Source organism: Gopherus flavomarginatus, chromosome 25, assembly GCF_025201925.1.
Source record: "Gopherus flavomarginatus isolate rGopFla2 chromosome 25, rGopFla2.mat.asm, whole genome shotgun sequence".
In the NCBI taxonomy this organism is placed as follows: domain Eukaryota; kingdom Metazoa; phylum Chordata; order Testudines; family Testudinidae; genus Gopherus; species Gopherus flavomarginatus.
The window spans coordinates 14510555-14535593 of NC_066641.1; the positions used below are offsets into that span (position 1 = coordinate 14510555).

The 25039-nt window shown below is 56.9% G+C and overlaps 1 protein-coding gene across 9 annotated transcripts in view; it reads right to left on the reverse strand.

The window, feature by feature from the left end:
* Positions 1-1171: 1171 nt before the first annotated feature.
* CAVIN1 (caveolae associated protein 1) overlaps positions 1172-25039 on the reverse strand; it is a 30753-nt gene continuing 6885 nt past the window's right edge. The window contains exons 2-4 of one of the 9 annotated variants that reach the window (XM_050934644.1): positions 3199-4927; positions 3003-3027; positions 1172-2729 (exon numbers count right to left, since the gene is read on the reverse strand). In XM_050934644.1, the coding sequence (XP_050790601.1) occupies positions 4262-4927 (666 nt within the window). In that variant the 3' untranslated portion in view covers positions 1172-2729; positions 3003-3027; positions 3199-4261. Of the gene's footprint in view, positions 2803-2962; positions 4928-25039 lie in introns of all 9 variants that reach the window. The other 8 variants (XM_050934641.1, XM_050934642.1, XM_050934640.1 and 5 more) reach the window with 8 other exon arrangements.

Sequence of the window (25039 nt, forward strand, 5' to 3'; positions counted from 1 at the left end):
GCAAAACAAAACCCTCCCTGGTTTTATGTAGGACCTACATTATTGGGATGAAATCACAAGGAGCAGGTGCCTTTTGTTGCCTGGTCCTAGGGGCCCCTCGATGCTCTCCAGCAAACTTTGATTCAGCCTTTTTTAAACTGCCGCCCCCCCGTGGAACTGGCACATATGGAGAGCACACTCGGCTCCCACCTCCCTGCCTGGCCGCATCCATCTCCCAAGAGCTGGAGCCAGAATATGGGTCAGGTCCTGCCTATACCACTGACTCCCTTTGGGGCTTCTGGGGGTCACTGGCCCTCCCTGGGCCTCTGTCCCTGCAACTGGAGCCTGGGGTCGCTTGTGGGGTGCAGCATGGCCTGGCAGAACATGGGAGTGGCCCGGAGTGATGTCCCAGGCCCCCTTGGGAGCAGGAACCCTGTCCCCTGAGTGGGGAGGAGCCAGGTGTAGGGCGGGAGGGCTCACTGGGGCAGGGGAAGGGCTATTTGGACACCAGCAGACTCCTAGTCCTGCTGCCAAGGTCGCAGACACTCGCTCATCGTTGGTGAGTCATTGCCCAGCACGGCCTTGTTCTCTGATGCCACGTGAGGGCTGGGCATGGCCGGGCTCACTGGGTGCCAGCCTGGGCACGTGGTGCCTGCTGTTCCCCCTCTCTGAGTGCGGCCTGGGGGTGGGGGGGATGAGCGTCTCCTTGCTCAGCCCAGTGTTGGGGGTTACTGCTGCCCAGGGCTCCCGTGTTCCCCTCCCACCAAGCTTTGGCAGAGCTGTGCCTGCTGCATGGGGCATCGCCTCTCCTGGCTTCTGAAATCCCGGGCCCTCCAGCACATGCCCTTGTTCTGGGGGGTGGCCGCGGCCAACCTATGTGTCTAGTGGGGGTGCTGAGAGCCATTGGACCAAACTGTAAGGCCAGGGTGCTGCATCCCCCCGAGTCCCCGCTGTTCCAGCACCTATGGCCCCCCTGGCCTGTTTGCCGCAGGTCTTGTCCCTCCAACAAGGGGAAGGTTTCCCCCATTGTGCTGGGGCACCAGTTTAACCTGGGTGAGGGAGCAAACGGTGCTGCCCTCTGGCAGCTGGAGCCCCCTGCCCTGCTTGTGGGGCAGAGCCCTGGCTCCCTTCCACCCAGCAGCAGCCGGTGCCCTTCGCCCCCGTCCGTGGGAAACATGCTCCACTCTTGGCCTTTTAGAAAAGAAACTTTATTGGTCGGGCTGCTCACCAGGATGCAGTCATAGAAAATGGATAAAGCTCCACCCAGCTCCCATGGCCCCCAGCTCGTCACCTTGGGCACAGCAGGGCCCAGGACTCGCTCTCTGCCCCGTGGACACGCTCTGCTCCTTCTCTCCGAGGTCAGAGATGCTTAGTATGGCACCAAACCCTGGTGGCCTGGGGCTGCTCGAGCCAAGTGCCCGCCCATGCCCTGGGAGTCGCTTACTCTGAGCTACTGCTTCTGTGTAAGAAAAATAGATCTGTAAAAAACAATAGACGGGCCCCTGGAAACAGACAGAATGTGATCAGCCCCCTGCCCTGCCCACTCCTCCGCCAGCCAGCACCTCCCCTGCCACGGGATGGGCTGCACGGGGGGCGCAGGGGAGTGCGGGGCGCAGCCAGGCACTAGGTCCCCACGCACATGCTGAGGGAATGGCCCTAGGGGGAGGAGTGAGGGCTCGGCCTGCCCAGGGCTGGGGAGCTGCAGAACATCTGGTTTCTCCGCCTGCTGTGCGGGGTGCCCGGGGCGAACAGTGAGCACAGATCCCAACCGAAGGCAAGCAAGACTCCCCTGCCCCCCAGGGACCGCCACTGCCTGGGGCCTGGCATCCCCCCACGGTGGTGGTGCCATCGTGGGGTTGGCAGGGAAGGGCAGAGCATGGCAAAAGGCCATCCAACCCCATCTCTTCCTGCCTATCCCTGGGGGCAGCACAGGGGTCCGGTGACGTCTCCTCGCTGCTTAGAGAGAACCCACCAGGGAGCTTGGCACAGAGCCCAGGCGCTGGGGCCGTGCCCACTTTGGCCTGGGCAGGCCGGGAGCTCTGCTGCAGGGGAAGGACCCTGGGGGTGGGAGTGGGACGGGCAATAAGAAAGAAAATGCTCTTAACAAAGAAGCATGTTTATATATTGTGGCTACATTAACAACAAACCTCCATTCTCCCGTGTGTCACATGGCAGTCAGGACGGCGGCCGCAGGTGCCAGGGGCTGGGCTGTGCCCAGCGAGTAGGAACTAAGGGAAGGATGAACACAAGCCAAACCTCCCCGTGTCCCCTGCCAGCTGGGGGCTGCAAAGGGGTTGGGGTTGGGAATTGCCAGCCCCAAAGCTGACCTCAGCTGGCCAGGAGGTAGACACTCTGTGTCCCAGCACATGCGGTCCTTGCTCCGTCCTGCTGGGAGCCTGCTAAGCAGCGGCCGTGCATGCGGATAGGAAAGCTGGCGCTCAAGCAGCAGTGCCCCATCCTAGAACTGTGCCGGGCATCTGACACCAGCTAGGAAAGCGAGAATGGCAGCAAGCGGGGAGCCTGGGGGGATGTGCAGGGCCCTAGCCTGCGCCGTGCCGGGACTCTCTGGAGAGACTCAGCTGTTCAAGATCGGGCCCACAGACCCGTGTCAGGACTGCTGTCTGGCTGGCCAGGCGCCGTCCTCGCTCTGTCCCCTTTCTGTGGCATCAGTACATCCTCTAGCCCTCCTGGAAATGAGTCACAGCGGCCTTCCAGCACCCTGCACCCTCCTCCGGCCAGCGAGCGTGCACCTCCTGGCCTGCTGGGCCCTACAGCACCCCCCACCTGCACCCTCTCCCAGCCAGTGAGCGTGCACCTCCCAGCCTGCACCCCCTCACCTGCACCTTTCCCCAGCCAGTGAGCGTGCACCTTCTGGCCTGCTGGGCCCTTCAGGGCCCCTGCCTGCACCCCCGTGAACGTGCAGCTCACAACCTGCTAGGCCCTACTCTCAGCCTGCACCCTCCCCCAGCCAGTGAGCATGCACCTCCCGGCCTGTTGGGCCCTCCAGCACCCCTCACCTTCACCTTCCCCCGGCCAGTAAGCATGCACCTCCTGGCCTGCTGGGCCCTCCAGTGCCCCCAGCCTGCACCCCCGTGAGCATGCACCTCCCGGTCTGCTGGGCTCTCCAGCACCCCTGCATGCACCCCTGTGAGCGTGCACCTCACAACCTGCTGGGCCCTATTCCCAGCCTGCACCGTCCCCCGGCCAGCGAGCGTGCACCTCCTGGCCTGCTGATGCCACATGGTACGGGGCTCGCTCTCTGGTGACGGGGTGGGACACCTGACTCCACGCAGCTCCCTGCAGGTGACCATGAGCCCGCTGGAGCAAAGTGGTTCTGGGCTCCAGCAGGCAGACGGTTACCGCTCCAGGCACTGCAGACACACACACGAGCGTGCGGCACATGAGCTCTCCATGACTCTGGGGCAGTCCCAGGAAGGCCTGGAGTGGCCATGGTGTAACTGGCAGCAGTGGCAGGGTCCTGTGTGTGTGTGTAGGATACCCGCATTGCCAGGGGATCTCGCTGCCACCCAGGTAATGTGGTGCCCATGGTAGCCAAGAGGTGCACAATGCTGGCTTCCCCAGAACTGGCCCGTTAGCTGTTTCAGCCCTCTGGGGTCAGGAAGTGTCAGGGAGCCCCTCCCAGTCTGACATGGCATTGCCCATCCTCACATGTGCTCTGCCCACCAGTGGGATTGGCTTAACCCTTCCCTCACCACATGCTAAGACATGTCAGAGATCCACCTTCCACTGGAGATCTTCCAGACCACATGGCCCCAGGAGCTGGCGTACGGGCAGGGGTGGGAAATGTCTCTCTGCTGCTACTAGCCAGCTGGGCTCCTGCATTCCCTTCCATCTGCCTGTGCGGATGGCTGCTCGGGCTGACAAATGGACTGGGGGATCTCCAGCGCTGGACAGTTTGCCAGGCAGAAAGCGTTCTAAACATCAGGTCTCAGAGAGCGCAAAGAGGGATCTTCCCAGGTGTACAGAAGTTATCTTGGTTTTAGCACGGTCCCAGCTGGGTCCCTGGTGGCTAGCAAGCTCTCACAGCGCCACTAGCAGGAATGGTCTCCACAATGAAAAACCATTCTGTATTCCTAACTCCTCTGTGTGCTAAAACTAAAATATAAACGACACCTCGTCCGGGACGGCGGGGGATCGGCTTGGACGTCCAGAGGAATAATGATACATCGGGTACACATTACCCGGGACGCGTGGGGCAAAGAGAGATCTTGCAGTGTGAAAAGTTACATGTTCAGCCGTCCATCGTGTGCCACTGCCCGTCCTACTCACTGTCGCTCTTGTCCACCAGCACTGCATCTGACTCCTCCGTGATCTCCAGCAGCGTGTGCATCTCAGGGCTCTCCTCTCTCAGCAGCTCCGTGTTCTCGGCCTCTTCTCCTCCCACCTCCACCATCTCCGTGGCTTTCACCTCCACCTCGCCCTCTCTGATCTTCTTGACGTAGAAGGTGAAGGGTGGCACCTTGTAGACTGCTGTCTTGGACCTGGCGTAGACGGGGTGGTCGGGAGTGAAGGATTTCTTCAGCTTGTCCCGAGAGGTTTTCATCTTCTCCCTCCTCTCAGTGGTTACGATCTTGGTGCCCAGCTTGTTCATCCTCTTCTCCAGGTTGTGCCGAGTCTTCTCCAAGTTGTGTTTGGTCTTCTCCAAATTCTCCTTGGTCTTTAGCTTGGTCTTCTCCATCTTCTCCTTGGAGAAAGCCTTCTTGAAGTCATCCACCCTCTTCATGCCACTTCTCTTAATCCGCTCTGCCCGGGACTCCTCGATGATCTCTTCAACCTCCACCTCCTCATCTGAGGAGAGCTGGATGCGGTCCTCGTCCGCATGGTCCTCATCCGCGGGCACCTCTGCCCCCTCCTCTTCCTTCTCTTCCTTCTCTGTCTCCTTCAAAGACTTGCTGATGCTCAGCTTGGCCGGGAGCTTCACTTCATCCTGAAAACAAAGAGATGGAATCGGTAAGACACGTGCACTGTAAGGACCCAGCCCTGCGGAGCTACATGCCAGGCAGCCACCCTGCAGCAGCTGTAAGCAGCTTGCACCCCACTTCCCACAACCTTCTGTGGACACAGCCCACGGGACGTTCTGCCTCGAGGGGTTATCAGGCAGCAGCCCCGTGGCTCCTGATTGGTTCTCTGCCCTATATAAACCCAAGCGGCAGTCCAGGAACTGTCTGGGCCGCAGCATGGTGAATTTCCTGGTGCTGCCAGGGCTGGTCCTGTCTCATGCTCTTGAACTCCTGGCTGGACCTCGGCTTGTTTTGGGCTTCGCCTCCTGACTTGGACTCTGACCCTTAGTATTGACCCCAGCCTGGAACTGACCACAAACTCCTTGGCTACCCCCAGCCTCAGGCTTGCCCCTGGTCCCACACTGCCCCCGCGGCTCCCAGCCATCGAACCTGGGCTGAGCAGCTCTCAGAGTCGCTGCCCAGCTAATTGCACTTACGAGGTCTCAGATTCACGGCTAGTCTGACCTTGGGGACAAATCCTGCCTTCAGTGGCCGGCCCCCGGCTTGGACTCCTCTCCCCCTTCCCCTCCCGCCCCCCGCTAAATTACTCCACCCTCGTCCACAGCAGCTTGGGGCCCTTGCTAAATTCAAGCTCAGCCTTATCCGCACTGCACACTCCGGCCTGGATGGCAAACCCACCCATGCTTTTAACTGCAGAGGAGAGACCTGCAGGTGCTGCAATGGGAGCTCTGTCCCCTCTGTCCTGGCTGCCCCCTCCCCAATCCTCCAAGCCCTTCACTAGCATCCTCTTCATCCCAGGACTGCTTGTACCACTCACCCTCCCGCCAGTCAAAGCTCCCAGGGAACTCTCCCCTCCAGCCCTCGGGCTCATCTCCCCAGGCTGGCTCCCTCCCTCCATGCAGCCCCGAGCTCCCTGCTGAGCAGTCTGGGGACCCTCCCCGTTCCCCTTTGGGGCATCCTGTGTGCTGCTGGCATCTGCATTCGGCACCGATCCCGACTTTTCACAGCGCAGGGTTCACTACAGTCACACGACTCAAGGCACAAGCCCTCCCCTCTCACTCACGGACAGCCTCCCTGATGCAAGGTTAGCCACTCCTGATTTACACCGGCCTCAGAGACAAACTGGGGTCTGACTGATTCCAGCCTGTGCAAATAGTAATGTATCGGAATTGGGTCGTATCCCTTTAAATAGCTTGTGAGCCCTCTTGTGGTACTCACCGTGTTATATCTCTTACAAGCCAGCCAGGACAGCAGTGCTGGGTCTGCACAGAGTTATTTGCACTCGGCCATGCCCTAGTGGTTTCTTGTTGTGCACAGAGCAAAAGACACACCACAAAGTCCCCACGTTTGCCTCTCATCCCGGCTACAAGGCTGGCATCTAATCGCCGCCGCCCAGACTGAGGGGCCGTGCACACTGCAAACAGAGCCAGGCAGCAGCCGGGGAGCAGAGCTGGTGTCTTGTCCCCTCTGCTGGAGCCGCCCACACGGGTTTCTGGCTCATTCTGCAGAGCAAGAGGGACTCCATTCAGAAGAAACAAGATAAAACACCCATGGCCTTGTTGCCTTGGTGTGTGGGAGCTGCCCCGGAGGAAAGAGTGTTTCTGCTAGTTATTTGTCCCCTGCCTGCCTTTCACCCTGTCCCATTCCCTCCCCGTGGCCGGCCCACACCCAGCAGCTTGCTTGTTCCCTTGTACCGCTGGGGAAACTACCTCCAAAGCAGATTCCTCCCGAGGCTGCTGGTGAAATAACATCCCTGCACCACGCTGCTGGGGGCGGTGTCTGTGCATTCCCCAGAGCCACGCTGAACAGAGCGTGCCAGCACCGGCTCCCTCCCTGGGAAGGGGCAGAGACCTCGCTCGATTTCCCAGCGCTCACACAGCCGCGACTCAACTGGCTGACCACTGAGATCAGCTCCCCTGGGAGCACAAGAATTCAGGTCCCCCTAGAAATCACCCATGAGCTGTCATCGAGGGCATCTGCTGGGCTTTCCCCTGGGGCGAGGCCTCTACTCTGAGCGTGGGAAAGCCCCACGTATGGCCTTGGGCCTGCGGCAGCTGGGCTGGGAGCGGAGGGGCTTCTGCCCCCAAGGTTTGCGTTCCGCCCCATCCTCACAATGCCGACATACGGGAGCCCTTCCCCTTGGGCACTGGCCCCGGGGCTTGTGGGGGAAGGGGAAGTTAGCTAGGGAGATTTCCCCACTTCCCGGAGAGGTGATCTGCGCCCGGCCTCGCAGCACAGCCAGAGACAGCTGCCTTCCCTGGGGCTTGTTTTGAGTTACAGAGAAAGATTCCAAGTGCCCGCTGGTGCGTGGCGAGGGGCATCCCAACAGAATAGAGCAGCAGTGGGGCGCTGAGGGGGGTGCCACTTGGCATGGGGCAGGAGCTTCAGCATGTGTCCCTGGCAGCTGATGCCCCAGCATGGGCAGGTGAGCATGCTGCACATGGCAGTAAATCCGCAGCTGTAACAGCAAAGGCCCATGAGCAGTGTGTTGTCCAGGGAGGTTAGAAAGGCGATTGGGGGCCAGGATGCCTGGGTTCTGTTCCCAGCTCTGGGAGGGGAGTGGGGTTTAGAGTGGGGTGACTGGGAGCCCGGACTCCTGGGTTCTATCCTCAGCCCTGCCACTGGCTTCCTGCATGACCTTGGGCAAATCACTTCCCTCTCTGTGCCTCGGTTTCTTCATCTGTTCAGTGGGGCCTGTGCTTAGCTGGTTGGCTGAGGGGAAGGCAGCTGGAGTTGGTCTATCCATAATTAGTCCCCTTTTTATTGCAGAGCCCTCTGCTCTGTGTTCCCCGGCCAGAATTAACTCCTGCTTCCCTCAGACTTGGTTATAGTTATACCCGGCAGCGAGCAGACAGGCGATGGGAGGCCGTGACCCCAAAAAGTGCTTAAGGACAAACTTGCCCTATGACCTTCCCATCCTCTGGGAAAGGGCCATGCATACTGATGAGCTAATTGTCACGGCGTGTGGGGGAGTCAGGGCCCTGCACCCCCCACTTCCTGTGATTCACCGGGACTTTCAGCCAGCCAGTAACACAGCAGGTTTATTAGACAACAGGAACACAGTCCCAAGCAGGGCTTATAGGTACAGCCAGGACCCCCCAGCCAGGCCCCTCTGGGGGGCAAGGGGCTTAGACCCCAGACTTGGGGTTCCCTGCCTCTTCCCAGCCAGCCCAAAGCTGAAACCAAAAACCCTCCAGCAGGCTCAGCCCCTCCCACTCCCCCTCTCCCTTTGTCCAGTTTCCCCACCCCACTTCCTAGCTCAGGCACCATCCCTCACCTAAAGTCACCCCCTGCTCTCCCATCCCCCATGCAGACAGTCCCAGTAAAACTAGAGACATTCCCAGGTCAATCTGCCCCGCTCCCTCCTGCTTCACACTAATACACCCGTGAAGTGGGTGAGCTTTCTCAGCTCCCTGGGGAAACGGGCATGGAATCCCAGTATGACTTACCCAGGGTCCCTCAGCAAGCAAGCGGCAGGGCCAGGAATGGGACCCAGGAGTTTGGGCTTCATGTCCCCCCAGCCTTCTTCTCTTTTGGGCGGTCCAACCAACCTGCCCCATGTCTGTTCACAGCCTGAATACACCCAAAATCCATGACAAAAATAACCCGGCCTAGCCTGTTCTCAAGCAGGGAACTGATCACGCACAGGCTGCTTCAAAGAGCTTTTTGGTCAATTCCTCCATCGCCAGCCTAGGCTGCGAGTTCCCAGTCCCCAGCGACTCCAGCCAGGAGCAGGACCGGACAATGCTCAGGCAAGCGGGGAACCGGAGGCAGATGGAGCAGCTGCAGGTTCTTTGGGGGCCATCGATGTGCCCTGGTCGAAATGAAGATGAGGTGGCTCCCCCGCACCCCCCTCAGCCGGGTCTGAGCACCGTGCCCAGGACAGACAGGCACTCTGCTCTCTGCATGGCGTGTATTAAGCTGCCTGCAGGGGCCAGGCAGCCAGTGTGTGGGGTGTAGCTTCTTACCCTGCAGATGGACCTTCGCATCCAGCGCCGGGCATGGGGCGTGGGTGCAGAGAAGGGGCAAGCGGCACCTGAGCGTCTCCCCTGGTTTACCATAGCCTGGCCAGCCTGATAGGCCCCTGCCTCACATGCTCCCCTAGGCTCTGTTCTTCCTGGCCGGTTCCCCTCTAGGGCTGTGGGCCTGGCCGGGGTCCCAGGGCCATCCCCTGGCCTCCTGGGCCGGCCAGGGGCATTACCTCATTTTCACCATGTACACTGGAGCGTGGCCATCCTGCCTTTGTTTGCCAGAGGCGGAATGGCTCCCCTGGCTCCTGCCCCGCCATAGGCTCTGTCAACATCTTTTTAGACAATCAGAACTTTCCTATTGTTGTTGTCCCGGCCAAGCACAATTAGCCTCGGGCCCTGCTTTCACATTCTTTCCCCCTGCTCAAATGGCCCTGCACAACAAGCCACCAGGGTTAGGGCAAGGGTGGGGCCTGGGCTGCTAGTGCGCGGGGGGGTGGGGGGGGACAGAAGGAGAAGCCTCCCACTGTGGCATTTAGCAGGCGCTTTCCTCTCCCCACAGGGCTGACTCTGCCCACCCTGGCGCCTTCCCCCAGTGCAAAGCTGCTGTGAAATGTGTCCAAATCAGAGTCCTCAGCCCCCTGTACTTGGCCCAGGGCAGCACGAGGCACCGGCGGGGGGCTTGGGGCACTGCTGCCCCAGCTCAGCGCTGCCAGCTCTCACAGCCTTGCCATGAGTCTTGTGACGTTTGATGTTTCCAGCCCCAGTTCCTGGAGTCAGGTGATTAGGATACTCTCCGTTTTTCACGTAAAAGAAAATAGACGTTTTAACCCTCATGGCTGGCATGGGGAGGTGGGAGACGTGACCCTTAGAGGCTCAGAAACCAGGGGCCCTGCTCTTCCCCATCTGATGCTCCATATTCCTCCCAATCGCTTCTCCCCATGGGGCCAGAATGCAACCCAGCCTGAAACCCAGCCTGTACTGCTATGCCCAGCCAGCCCTGCTCCTGCTGAGCAGATGCTGATGTCACCTCTGCAATCACCTTCTCCTGGGGCGCAGAGAGCTGCAGCCGGATCTGCATCTCCCGGCAGGAGGAGGGGCTCTTAGCTGGAGTGGCCTTGTGATCCCTGCCACTCAGGTTGGATTTGGCCCCGGCATCCCTCCTACTAGCACAGGCACAGTGGCTTGGCTCGGCTCCCAGGTCCAGTCAGTGGCTGCATTGCCTTGGGCACTTTCCCCTCCAATTCAGGGCGAACCTCCAGCATTTAAACTCTTTCCCCTTTAGAAATGTTTTATCGTGGTGGCTTTTTCCCCTCTGCCCCACTGTTTCTCCCTCTGCCTCGACCTCCCCCCCTGGGGATTCAGAGCCTGGGACAGAACCCTGGAGTCCTCAGTGCCCCAGGGAGCAGAGAGAGACTCATTCAGGACAGCCAGGCCTGCAGTCCCCTCGCAGAGGGAAACGTGGGCGGGAGGGAGAACAGGCTGGCATGAGATTGGTTTTCAGCTGAGCAGCACATCGCGTGCAATGAATCCTCTCTGTGTTCCCGGCCCAGGCTGGAAATAGCCCTGCACTGTACGAAGCGTCACAGCTGCCGGGCCACAGCCTGAAGCTCAGGGATTTATTACTCGAGGGGTTTTAAGCTCAGGAGCTGGGAGGGGGAGGCGTGGAGCTTCTGGGATGAGCCAACCGCCAGGAAGCCAGCAAGAGCAGTGAATGGGTTTGATACGAGAGCTCGACAGGGCTCTGTCGGCCCCTGGGCATGCCTCAGCAGCTGCCTCTCCCACGGCGCCATGGCCCAGCCAGCCACACCAAGCTAGCAGCCGCTATGCCAAGGAAAACAGGCGCTGACCCTGCATGCACCTCCCTGGAAACAAGCAACATCCCAGCTAAGCTAGGCCTGAGCCCGCAGCACTTGCCTGGCCTGGCCAAGGATCTGCCCATTTGACCTCCCATTAGAAGCCTGTGAAAGTCCATAAAGCAGGAAGTGGGAACTCTCCGAGAGACCCAAGCCATGGGCAGCCGGGCAGCAGCAGGTGGAGATGGGTCAGCTTTTGTCTTTCATGAACCAGGTGGTGAAGAGACCTGGAAAAGCCTCGGTTTCACAAATTCATTTTGAAAGCAGTTCTGCATCCTGGGTTAAAGCAGGGCGGGGTTGGTCTGGGCACCAGGACTCCTGGGTTCTGTTCCCAGCTCTGGGAGTGAGTGGGGACTGTAACGAACTGGGAATGTTCTTAATGTTTCCTCTGAATACGGTGTTGGTTCCTCAGTGTCCCCATGGCAGTTCTTAAGTATCTGGCAGAGCAAAGGGCCAGTGCACCTAAATGCCTGATGCTCTGTCTCCTGGCAACTGATGGCCTGGGCCCCCCCTCTGCAAAGGTGCCAGCTGAAGGTGTTGGAGACAAAGAGATCAGGTGACCCCCCTGGCCCCAGAAAGGGGCTGAGCAGAGAGGAGGGGCTGGAGGGGGTTGTTAGTATGGAGCTGGCTGGGGATGAGGAGTGAGGGCAGACGTGGGGGTCTGGCTCTCTGCCCCCCAGAATGGACCTGGCCAAGGGGTCCGGTTCGCTGTATCTACAAGCTCTGTTTTAGACCCTGTTACTGCCATCGAATAAACCTCTGTGTTACTGGCTGGCTGAGAGTCACGTCTGACTGCAAAGTGGGGGTGCAGGACCCTGTGGCTTCCCCAGGACCCCGCCTGGATGGGGTCGCTGTGGGAGGCACATGAAGGGGCAGAGGATGCTGAATGCTCGAAGGAGAGACCCAGGAGGTGAAGACGTGAGCTTCTTGCCCTGAACAAGTCTGCTCCAAGGGCGAGGAGGCTCCCCAAAGTCCTGACTGGTTCTGTGGGGAGCAGTTCCAGAGCATCGCCCGGGGTCTCCGTGACAGGGACCCATGGTTAGAATAACAGGGACTGGATGCCAGCACTCCTGGGTCTATTCCCAGCTCTGGGAGTGTGTGGGGACCCATAGTTAGAATAACAGGGTTTGGGTGCCAGGACTCCTGGGTCTGTTCCCAGCTCTGGGAGTGAGTGGGGCCTAGTGAAGTCAGGACGGCCATTCCTAGGGTGCCAGTCCAGGCTTAGGTTCACTTGGAAAAGATCTGAAATGAATAACAAAGCCTCCTGCTCCTCCTGGCAGCTGGGCTCCCTCAGTCCCACATGGACCGCAGGAGGGCTCAGGAACTTGATCTGACCAGCAACAAGCCCAGTGTTCTGGGACGCTGAAGGCCACATATCCAGGCCACCAGCTCACTTGTGACGTCTGGGTACTGCCTGGTGCCCAGAGCTGGTGAGCAAAGCAGGTGGCAAGGCCCAGTCAAGCTGCTGGCCTCTTCAGCCCGGGACCCAAAGGAACAGCCATCGGCTCCACAACTGCCCTGGTGTCCAGGCAGCCAGTAGGAGCAGGTCTGACAAAAATGCCCCTAGGCCCAGGACATTCCCATCCCTCCAGCACTGGAGAGGAAGGAGTCCCTGTTACGTGCTCACGACAGCCCATGGTACAGCTGGTGGCATGGTCATCCTGGCTGTTCCAGGCAGCAGTGACATGACTGTCACCACCAGTGCACAGCCCTTCCCCAGCACAGCCGCACGCCGATGAAGGACAGGATGCTGTGCAGCGGCAGACCTAGTGAGCCTAATGCCAGTGTGGTTTCCCCTCCATTTCTCTCTGCTTGCCCCCAAGGGAGACATAGCAGATTCAGTTGATCCAACTTCCCGCCAGGTCAGTACAGTTTCACCCAGAGCCAATGCAGAACGTCCTGCCCACTCCTCCCTGTGTTTTGAACCCAAGAAAACTCTCGCTCTTGAGGGAAGTGATGGCATCTGCCCCAAATCCCCTCCCATCTCACAGCTATTAACAGCGCAACTGTGTGTGCTTCCATCCAGCGCCTGGCTCCGGAATCTGGAATACCTGGCACAAAGGAAAGGTTTGCAGCTTGCAGGAGGGGCCGACGGGCTTGGTTCCTGGGGCTCTTTGGACAGAGAGCTGTGCACTAGGAATCTTTGCTGTGCTGCATTCTGGAGAAGCCAACATCTGCTTTGCTACTATGATTAGCAACCGTAGAACAAGACCACCGACGCCGTCTCGGGAGATCACAACCACCAAGCGCAAGTCCACAGCCCCTGTGAAGACTACTCATCCTCTCCACAACAGCACCTGCCCAAGCAATCCCTCATCTCCTGGGGACCCTGAACTGCAGGAACTCCAGCTACTTCCTTCCCTCTGAGTCAACACCATCAGCAAGAACAAAGGCATTCCCCATCTCAGCCTGGCCTGGCTGTGCTGGAAAGGGGCCATATCCTGCAGGCTCAGATACTTATCAGCCCTTGTTGACTCCAGAGGGTTTGGGCACAAAGCAGAGGCCTGTTCAAAGCCTCCAGCTCCGTCACCAAGGTGTCCCCTACCCCCTTCCATCGTGGGAGCGGAGGGGGCTGCTGCCCTCCATGGCTCTCGGCATAAAATGCAGCAGCTTGCACCCCCCTCCTCTGTGCTAGAGACGGGCCAGTGCAGCTCCCAGCAGACAAAGCCGCATGGCTCTTTGGAGCACTGCACGCTGGGACCCGGTCTCTGGGAAAGGCGCATGTCTGCAGAGTGCAGCACTGAGCCCCAGGAGCTGCGTCTGCCCAGCCTGGGCTGTATGTGGGGGCTGACTCCCTTTTCTGTGGCGGGCTGAGAGCGCTCAGCTGGAGGAGTGGCTCCAGCTCGCGCTGCAGGAGGCCCCGAAGTGGGGGGCTGCAGGGCGTATCCTCGGCTCAGCACTGAGCAAGGCAAGGGACAGAGCCTCCCAGAGCTGCAGCCTGTGGTGGGCAGAGGGGAGCTGTCTGCTTGAGTGAATACGCTGTGCCCTAAGGGAAGGGCCTGCCAGAGACCGGAGCGTGGCCACACGTCCTGCGAGGGCTCTGAGGGAGCCCACCGGCCGAGAGGGAGCCTTCCCCTGGCTTCGCTGGCTGGAGCAGGCCCTGCGTAGGCAACGCAAGAACAGAACGGCTCAGTTTCCACACGGGGTCAGGAGGGTAGTGCCTGAGCAGCCTTGGTAGGGAAGAGGACTCTGCTCCCTGGCTGGTCTCCACACCTGTATGCTGCCTTCGGGCCATCAGGGATCTCCTCCCTGCTTCACAGGAGCTGCCTGGCCCATGGGCGGGTGGGGGGAGCTGCCCAGTGGAAGGGTTTTCTCCTGCCTGCGACAGGCATGTGTAGGATGGGCAGTCTGCTGTGGCAGGACCCTTCATGGAGGGAATGTGCTGCAAATGCAGCCATAGTCTGGGTGCGGTGAAAAGACAATGGGAGCGCGCAGGAACAGCCAGGAATCAGCGAGGAGCAGGCTGGCTGTTACACAGATCCCCCTCCATGCGCAGACCATGAGCCCCGGCTGGGGCAGCTCGCTCCCAGCTCTCACAGGAACCACTGTTTTTAGCCCCGGGCGTTTCAAGCACACTGTTGTTTACTGGGAAATGCACCAAGGCTGGTGACGGGTGAGTCCAGCTGCCCAGATGGGCCTGTCCCGAAAACCCTGGCTCTCCATGTCCCTGAACTTGGGGGTCTTCAAACTGTGATTCCCAAATTGCAGCTGTGTGCTCCAGCATGCCTCAATCCAGCTGGCTCAGGGACAGCGGGAAGACAGGCATTCCCACTGGACATCTGTCCCAGCCCCTGCCATGTGCAGGAAGCACAGAGGATGGGTACCCAGGGAAAGTGTGTGTGTGTGAGGGGGAGTTCTCTGCTAAGCTTCACAGGAGGGGTCCATGAATGATCTGGTTTTCCTGTCCTGGAGCCCATGTACTGGATGGGGTGACCCGACTGGACAGTATCCGTCCTTGTTCTGTAGATCCGCTTTGCCCTCTGCTGCACTGAACCCCCAGGAGGAGCAAACTGAGCTGCAAACACTGTGTGAGGGCCCCTCCATGACCAGGGAACATTGTCCAGCAGATCTTGGGGAACCACTAGGAGACCAGGGTCCTTTTCGTGGAGCTGTGAAACCCAGAGCTAACAGACTGATTGAGGGGGTTTGACACCTCTGTTTTTTCTATTTCAAATGACCCAATGCTGGTAGGTCCCTTGGATTGACTTGCCCCGGTTCTCCTCCCCTAGGTGTGTTTTTTATCTGATTACATTTTGGAGCCTGAGTTCCGTTCCAGTGAGTCACTGGATCTGTGCCCTTTATGGTCATGTACATACTGCCGGGTTGCTACAACACATGTAAACACTTTCCTCATTGTATAAAGGGCCCGTGAACTGCACAGCTGAGCTGCCTCCCACCCTAGCCAGGCCTGGAACTGTTCACGTTCTCCACAATCACTGCCAAAGCGGGGAGCATTCCCTAAAGCTGGGAGCAGAATGCCCCAGGGACTCCAAGGAGCTCCTGGATCGGTGTTTAGGGGGATTTTTTTTTTTTTTAAATGTTCAGTTTGTTTAAAAAAGCAAAAGTCCCAGCGATCTGCTCTCCGGGGTGACTGTTTAATGAAGCCTGGGTCACACACATGCTGACCACATCTGTGGTGCAGTTGGTGCAGTTGCTTTTACATCATTGCAATACCCCCAGTCTCTGCCTGGGGGAGAAAGCAGGGGCTCATTTCACATGCGATTGCAAGACACAGAACACGACCAACTCCCCACTACCAACAAGGGCCCGATCCTGACAGGTGCTGAGTGCCCACTGCTGTGAGCACTCAGGGGCTGCGGCCCCCCTACAGCCGCCAGGTGCAACTCAGCTAAGGCTCAGCCGGGGGAAAGGCTGAAGCAGGAATTAGAAGCAGCTGGGCAGGAGGGAGCATTTCTGAGTCCTGTTTTGCCCAGCCAGGAAAGCAAAGACCCCAAGCTCCAGCTTGCACTAGAACAACACAATCGTGTCTTTGCTTTGCCAGGGCCCAAGAGCGCCACGTCCTCTGGTAACTGTAACCCAAGGCTGGGGTGAGACGCATTCCACTATTCCACAGACTAAGAGCAGAAAACCTGATAAGCAACCACGGAAGGAGCAAACTCCTGGATTTCAGGTGAGCTGCATAGAGAAAATGGGGGTTGTGCTTTTTACCTGCTCCATGTTGGAGAAGGCTTAACCAGGTTTCCCTCTTCACATTAGAAATACAGGTCTGGCCTGCCCAGCCCCTGCTGATCTGAAAAGCACCTGTGACCCTTGGCAGAGCAAATGTCTGTGTTAAAGATTCAGCTCCCCTTGTTCAAACTGAGAAAACCTCCACTCCAAATGTAAGGCCTCCAAAGAGTCTTCCAGCAAACCTTGGCCCCTGACCCTGGACCTGGGTCCAGGCAGCTGGGCCCCAGTGGAGATCCGCACACATGCAGTGCCCTGGCTGCATGGATCCAGATGCAAGGCTCGGGTCTTTGAAAAACCAAGCTTGATGTTCCTAAAACTTCTAGGGCAAAAGGAAGAGGAAATATAATAGTAACCCAACCCCCTTTTCCACCTCTCTCACCCATCTCGAAAGCCACGGGGACAATTTTCCCAAGTGCTGAACTATCTGGATCCAATTCACCAATGTCCTGCTCCTTGTGGAACCCTGTAAGCAATGCAAAGTGGCTGGAGTGCTGCCATTTTGATTTGCCTGCATTTTATACCCATGTTGCACTGGGGTGGGCAATTCCTTGAGCATCAGGGCAATGGTCCCTCGGGCCCTTTGCAGGGAATTTAAGATATTTTCCCCAGTAGCCACCCAGTTAACAAGTTAACTGAGTTTGTGTCTGTTTCAGCTTCCTGGCCTGTTCCATGCTTGGTTCACGAAATCCCCCAGGATTCCTTGTGCCAAGAACCGTGACACAAAGAGGCGAACTCATTAGCACAATCGTTTAGCGTATCAGGAATGATGTGGCTGTGCACCAGGCCCACCAACAGCAATTCCGGGCCCAGGGCAGAACAGTCAATGGGCCCCCATGCACGTACGAGCTGCGCCCACACAGACGCCCTCCGCTTGACATTTGGGCCATGCTGTGCCCGCACTGGCTGGTGTCCAGCGAGCTGCCGGCTACACTGCTGTGTGCGCTGTTCCAGCACAGGTTTCATATGCCCCCCTGGTAGGGCTGCCGACTGTCTGATCCAGGGGGAGGCAACCTATGGCACGCATGCTGAAGGTAGCACACAAATTCATTTTCAGTGGCACTCACACTGCCCAGGTCCTGGCCACTGGTCTTGGGGGCTCTGCATTTTAATTTAATTTTAAATGAAGCTTCTTAAACATTTAAAAAACCTTGTTTACTTTACATACAACAATAGTTTGTTATATATTATAGACTTATAGAAAGAGACCTTCTAAAAACATTTAAATTATTACTGGCATGGGAAGCCTTAAATTAGAGCGAATAAATGAAGACTCGGCACAGCACTTTTGAAAGGTTGCTGACCCTTGGGCTAATTGCACAAACCCCTGCCCCGCCCCTTCCCTGAGACTCCGCCTCTTCCCTGAGGCCCCGCCCCTGCTCACTCCATTTCCCTCGCCCTCCGTCACTCTCTCTGCCCCACCCTCACTCACTTTCACCAGGCTGGGGCGAGGGGTTGGGGTGCAGGAGGGGGTGAGAGGTGTGGGTTCTGGGAGGGAGTTTGGGTGCTGGATGTGGACTCTGGGCTGGGGCACGTGGTTGGGGAACAGGGGTTTGGCACTTGCCTCAGGTGGCTCCAGAAAGCGACCTGCACACCCCTCTGGCTGTGGCTCCTAGGCAGGGGACCTAGGGGTCTCCGTGTACCACTGCCCGCAGGCACCACCCCCACAGCTCCCATTGGCTGCAGTTCCCAGCCAATGGGAGCTGCGGAGTCGGCACTCAGGACAAGGGCGGCGCACCGAGACACACACACACCCCTGGGGCTGCAGGGTTGTGCCAGCAGCTTCTGGGAGCAGTGCAGAGCGAGGCCGGGCAGGAAGCCTACCTTAGCCCTGCTGCGCTGCTGGTGGCCGGGGGCCCCGGGCCCTTTTAAATCACCCAGGCCACTGGGCAATTGCTCCCTTTGCCCCCTGCCCCCTCGTTGGCGGGCCTGCTGTGCACAAGGTAGCAGGGAGCGTGTAATTAACAACCTTCCTGGCTCCTCATTAACTGGAAGTGCTCTGCTGCACTCCGTGCTCTGTGGCCCTACTCGCGTGGACCGTGGGTCTAGTTAGCATCTAAGGGTGGAACTCAGCCTGTGAGGTGATAGCTGTGTCCATGGGCCAGGGACCATCCTCCTGCCCTGACCCAGGGACTCAGGATCCTCCCTGGTCTGCACCAGGTGATTTCGTTACTGCCAAGGACAGTGCAGTGACAGCGGCAATGCTGCTTTCTCTAGTTCGGCTGGGATGCTGAGTGTAACAAGCCAGGGCTAGTGACCCAGCTCTTCTGGCTCTGGTTTAAAAGTACATGTCACCACGAACTCAGTGTATGTGCAAACAGAGGGAACGGCTCTCACCAAGCCTGGCAGGGAGGACTCGCCCCTCAGGCTTCTGGGTAACATTCAGCGAGTCCCAGGCAGTGCACGGTGTGGGGCTTCTTCACCAAGACCTCTGAACCCAGGCTTGGGCTGGCTAGTAAAGATCCTGCGGGTACTTTTCATAAGAATCAGGGTTTCTCCCCAGGTTCTTGGCGAAAGCCCCCCCCCCCATCTCCAGGTGCCACCTTCCCCCGGGGTGGCTGCATTTCAGCCATGCTCTGTGTCCATCACTGCAGAGTGCTTGGGATGACAGGGGCTGCATGTACATAGCATGTTCTTTCTGATGCCTGTGTGGCAGCACCGCGTCACTAACGCTGGGCCACGCCGTTACCCGCTGGGTGCTGCGGAGGGCTCCCTGCTGGGTACATGCTCGGTGAGGCTCAGGGCAGCTCAGGGGGTCACAGTCGCACCGTCTCTGCTGTAGGGTTGCGGGAAGCCATGCTGGATAAAATAAGGACCAATCTGAACCCTCGTTCTGAACCTCCCTGCATGGTGCTGCACCTTCTGAGGGTTGCTCTGCTGAGCAGGGGGGTTCTGGGACTCAGCACTGCTGGAACCAAGGGGACAAACTCCCCACCCCCCAGCACCTCCCTCCACACCTCTAGGTTTACACACACACATTAGCAGGATCTGCACATGCAGGACAAGCACCTGGCTGCTGCTGTCAGGGAGGTAGGCTCCAGACCACAATCCGGAGGGGCCTGGCTCCGATCTCACGCTGGTGAGGCAAGAGTTGGGCCCGCAGCCTGGCAAGGCTCCTTGCAGCACTTTGGCGATGCTGGACCAGTGCAAAGCAGGTGGGCTGGGATTTAGCTGCATTCTAGCCAGGGGAAGGCAGCTTGTTGCCAGCATCTTCTAGGAGACTGTGGTTAGGCGTCTCAAGGGCATACAGAAGCCAGATGCACCACCCTCTACAGAAATGTAACCTGCTGACCTGAACCTGATCTGCCTTTTCTAGCCAAGCACTTGTGTTTCTTCCTTCCCGTATGCTGTCTGAGATGAGCCTCCACCATGCTCCGTTGGAGATGCTTACACCATTTTATGTACAGACGTGACTTAAACCTCACAACAACTCCTGGGGCGTCAGCAGCAGCATCCCCATTTTACAGATGGAGAAACTGAGGCATAGAGAAGGCAAGTGACTTGCCCAAGGTCACACAATGAATCTCTAGGAATAGACCTCCCGCGTCCTTGTGCTTTAACCATCTGACCACCCTTCCCTCCCCCAGTTAAAACCGTCTCCAAGGAGGAACAAGGCATCTTCCTGCGGGCTGGAGAGGAGATCATGGTTTCTTGCACAGCCCCGAAATGACAGCACCATTGTCATGCAGCAAACAGACTATTCAATCCACTGAGGCATTTACGCCAACTATAAATATCTCCCTTACTAGCCATACTGCCGAAGGCGCCAACCAAGAAGTGGGCAGCAGCAGCGCCTGGCACTGCCACGGCAGCTTTTAGAATTTCAGGAGAAGAGGCTCAAAACAGTCTTCAGGTGATGCTTCTGATGCCCTAAATCTGCTGCCTCCCTTCACGTCCGCTGCTGGTTGGGGCCAGGGCAGATTCCCAGGTGCAGGGTCAGAGGGCGGATTCTTGCGCACAGGATCAGAGGGCACACTCAGGGTCTTCTCAGGCTGAGATGAGGAAAAGGAATTTAAATGGCCAGCAGAAAGGAATCCGAGTGGAAGAATTTCCTCTCCCCCACTAACTGCTGAAAACAAGGACATGGCCCAGATATAGGGCGGCTTAGCATGATAACAGGCAGGGGAATGCTATCGGAATGGTTTAGTGAGTGGAGATATCAAGTACAGAGACAGACCAGAAGGATGGGAGTCTAGCTTCTCTAACTCTCTGCAAGGCTTGGAGGATACAATGTCCCTGCTCTGGAATAATGGATGTTTGTGTTATATTGAGTCATAGGGCCAAATTCAGCTCTCATTTTCACTGATGTAAATCTGCAGTGACACCACTTCACTCCGTGGAGTTGTTCCCAATTTACATCAGTGAAATTGGCTCTCAAAGTCTCTGAGAGTTTCAGGGAATGTGAGCAGAAAAATAAATGCTACGTTTATTGAGAGCTAAACTCAACTACGTGAGAAAGAGGGATCAGGAATATGTGGCTCATTCCAGACCTCCATCCATACGACTCTCCCAGGAGGATCCAGACAACACCCTCAGCCAAACACTACCGACTATACCCCGAGGCCAGGCCTCTGAGCAGCCAGCTTTACAAATTAACCTCTTCACGAGTGCCACATAAACCAGGGTTCATGCCTAAATGTTCAGAAAGTTCAGTATAAGTCTCCACCTCCAGGGTTAGCAGCTAAAACGAGGAGGCTCAGAATAAGAGAAGCAGCAGCTCTTTGTAGAACACAGTAAAAAATTGTAGCAAGAGGTTATTGGTCCTGTCTCCGTGAGACGGAAAGAAAAGATCTCGAAGACCCTAGTGCAAAAGCAGGGAGGGAGATGCAGATAAACCTTAAAGGGCTTATTGGACCTCATGTGACCTTTCCACGTCCAGCAAAATTCCTTCCATCCTCAAATAACTTCCCGTAATGTCCAATCTCATTGAGACTGGGAGTCTCCCAAGCGTGTCTAGCTTCTCACTGTCCTGGGCACTGTGCCCTTAAAGGCTGTTTCCCTCTCCTAGGCTGATGGGGACAAGGAGATCGGTGCTTTAAACCCCCTGTAAAAGGTCCTGGTGCCCGCCAGTTCGGACCTGATGAAGAAGAAGCAGCACAGGAACCTAGCAAAGGGTGGGCTGGCGAGGGAGTGAATATAAACCATGGGGCCATGTTTGGAAGGCTGCCTTTGCTCAGAAATGAATCCGATGAAAGGCAGGTCCCTAGGAAACGGGAAAGTAAACTGATTGCAAGGGGGGAAATCATCGTTTTTCCTCTGGCAGAAAGAATGTTTGAATGCCATTATCAGCCTGTTTGTGTAGCTCTCCGGGCTGCCCTCCCGGCTACCCTGCCATGGCTGATTAATAACCCCCAGGGCTATTTCTGAACAGCAGAGATTGCGCTGCAGATGCTATTCAGGGAGATCTGTGCCTGGCATTAATTGACATTAGCAGCAGCCTCCGGAAGGTGCAGACTAAACATCCGGGGGCATTTTATTCTAAATGTTTAGCTGGATTGTCTTTCTCCAGTCACCAGCTCTCCCCTCTGGCTCTGGGCTTCATCCTAGAACGCAGCTGGGCGGGGGCTCTGGAATCTTTGTGACCTGTGGAATTTACTGTCTAGTCAAGAAGACAATAGCCAGGTGTTGTGCAGCTGACCAGGATTCAGCATGCTGAGCGTGTCCAGGGCTGTTTGATGCTCTGGCTTGGCCCTGCTCATATTGATACCGCAGAGCCGCATTTCCGGTGGTTTGTTCCTTATTTAAATAAAGACAATGGGGCCAAACTCAAACCTGGGGCATGAGTTTGGCCTGTGATCTTGCTCTAGAATTTCCTTTCAAGCCACTTCAAACCCCCATTAACACCAGAGGACTCAGGCTCTGTGTACTGGATGGGGAAGCCCTGGAAACAAGAACAAACCGGCCGGCTGCCTGGCCTGGCGAGTCGCCGGGGCCAGATTCTGCCCTCAGTTACACCCACGTGGTGCAGGGCAGCCACTTGCTGCTTAGACACTATGGGTTGGGCACATGAGGGATGCGTGACAGATCCAGAGGGAGGCAATGAAAGTGGCTTAGCCTTTTGGCCTGAAGTTCACCAGCCAATCAGCAGCGATCTCACATTTCTTTTTATTTGAGGCCTTTTGTTTCCCTCTTTGCACGGGGGGAGTTTGTTGCTGCACGGCTCAGCATGTCCGTATAATACAAAAGCACTTCAGCAAAACAAACTGCCCAGGCACTGGCAGCTCATAAATCAGAGCTGAGCCAGGAAACATTGATGCACTGGGTCCCAGCCTGCGCCAGAGAGAGCCACGCTTCAGAAGAGGCTATGGGTGGGAGAACTGACTGCGTGCCCCAAGGAAATGTCTTGAGTGCTAAATAATCTCCTTGGACTTGGTCTGGGGCCGCGCTCTGCTGTGGGCGACTAGCTTGAGACTCGGCTAGTGAACGGCTGCGCTGGTAGGGGTACGGGCTCCTTGTGCATGGGGGCTGGCAGCATGGTGGGAATCATGCAGCTGAATTCTCTCTGCACTGCTGTGGAACTGCATCCCTAAGGGTCTGAGTGAAACCGAAAATAGTCTGAGTGAACAGCCTGTCCTGGCTCCCAAGGGATGGGCCAGACGTGACCTAATAGTGCTTTTTCCATCTCTAACTTCAACCATTCTCTGGCCAAAGGCAGGAGGGTCAGAGTGGAAGCAGAACTCATTTAGTGACTCTGCAGCATCCTGCTGACCGAGATCCTGTACTACAGCAGAGAAGCCAGAGGTGCAGAACAGAGCAGTGCAAGCTTTTGGTTCCTGGACTTCAGTCTGCACAGTTCAGCTTGTGTGGTGTTTTAACCACGATTTTGCATTTAATACTCCTCATTATTGCTCTTAAAGATAGTGTGAAAACCCTGAACTAACGGCTTGTCCCTGGGAGTATGCTGGGCCTGAGGGTTCTCGGGTCCTGCCCCAGTTCCCCTGGGATTGCTCTGGTCCCCCCGTTGTCACAAACCAGGCTTGTCACTGCATCAGGCACTTCCTGGGATTTTGCCGGGTGAAAACCCCGCGTGTTGATGCGTGAATGTAGCCACGAGGGGCCCACATGGTCCTTCCCTGCAAAACCCTGGAGTGAGGAGAGGCTTGGATGAGGGTGACCAGATGTCCCAGTTTTATAGGGTCAGTCCCGATTTTTGGGTCTTTTTCTTATATAGGCTCCTATTACCCCTCCACCCCATCCTAGGGTGACCAGATGTCCCAATATTTAGGTGTTTGTCCCATGTCCCGACCGATGTTTGGTCAGGACGCAATTTTGTGGCACTCGGCTTCCCCCCCCCCCCGCCCGCTGGTGACACCCCCCCATGTGTCCCAGTATTTTCTTCCTCTCATCTGGTCACCCTACCCCATCCCAATTTTTCACTCTTGCTCTCTGGTCACCCTACTGGGACAGTGTAGGACCATGGATACACTGGAAACAGCACAGTCCTGGGGACACGTGGAGACCAGGACTCTGCCAAACTTGCAGCCGGGTTGGGTCTGGCAGCGTGGGAGTGGACCAGATGCTAGCTGGGCTTCGCAGAGCAGTGCTAGTGCTCTGAAAAGGGAGGCAGGTGGGTGAGATTAGATGGAGATGACTGAGCCCAGGCCACAACATCACAGTCGCCCTGAGTGGCTTGGCTAGAGGAGGGGGACACCCAGCTGAATTGCATAGTAATGAGCAAGTCCTCTGAACTGGTCTCAGCTGTGAGCCCCCTTCCTCTGGCCAAGCTGTTCAGCATCACCCAAAGTATCGCACTGTCCTGCGTCAAAAGTGGGCTCCCCACCACAGCATGTTAATTTGCCTGCTTGTCTTCCCCAGTCTGCATGGACTGTTTGCATCTCTACTTGGAGCAGCCAGGGGGTGACCAGCTGGGTCCCTGAATCGCCCCCTGAATTCCTGCCGGGGACACAAGCACTGGGAAAGGAAAGGACAGATGGGGAGGGGGGGCGGATTTTATCCATTCAAACCACATGTTCATGTGAGCTATGGGGTGGGACAAGTAAAATCAGATCAGTGCACGGAAAACAATCTCCTGGACAGCAGCCCTCCCCAACCCTTCTTGGCAGCTGTGCTGTAGGGCTGGTCTCCAGTGCTGCTCTCCCATCAAAGAGGAAGGCAGTGATCTTATCAGTCCCGCTGGGGTTTTCTTATCCAAACAGCAGCTGTGGGCCAAGGAAAGAAAACACCTAGCCCAGATTAACCTCTTGAGACCACTGCATATTTGAGTGATCAGACTGGGGCCTCACCCCGGCGGCGCAGCGTGGAACATTTTACTGACTAATGTTAAGTAAAAGCAATCCCTAGTTCACCCCTCTCCTGACTCCTATTAACAAGCTCATATTGAAGAGCTAGTGGCATAAGGTTGGCAAAGGATGAGCCCTGTCTTATCGAAAAGAATGCGATACGGAACTGTTCATGACCTCACAAATTCAGACATCTATGGAATGAAATGCACTTTTTGAAGGCGAGGTCTGATTCTGCGTTGCACCCCCTGGCTTGCTAAACCTTTGGTGCTTAGTACACAGCTGTCTGATATGATATTCAACATACAAATACACATACAGAACAGGCAATATATAGGCACAATATGTACATGCTTGTGCAACCAGAAGATATATAATATATCTCAGTAATGGGAAAGCCCGAGGGTTGATTGAAGCTGAGATGCTTTTCCAATCTGTCCAAACCACATTGGTCTAGAAATCAGACTGGAAAATCAGAATTGATTTTTCTCCTGGGACTTTGAATCATTGCAAAGAACAGCTGGGGTATTTCCATGGCTTGGCTCTGCTCCTCCACAAATCTTGGGGAGCACTGAGGGATGTGAAAATGAAACTAAAACTAGAGATCCACTATTCTGGGCTCTCCAGCCACGCTTAGATTCTGGGCTGAAAACTGAGCGAACGTTAGGCCGGTTCTCATTTTATCCAAACCGGTCAGCCTGGCCTGATGCCTGTCAATGTCGAGGCCCTTTTCAGAGACACTGTCACCCCCAGGGGCCATGAGGCAAGCTGCACGTGCACAGCACGACTGTAAATGCCTCTGAATCAAAGGGTTTCTTTGAAACTTG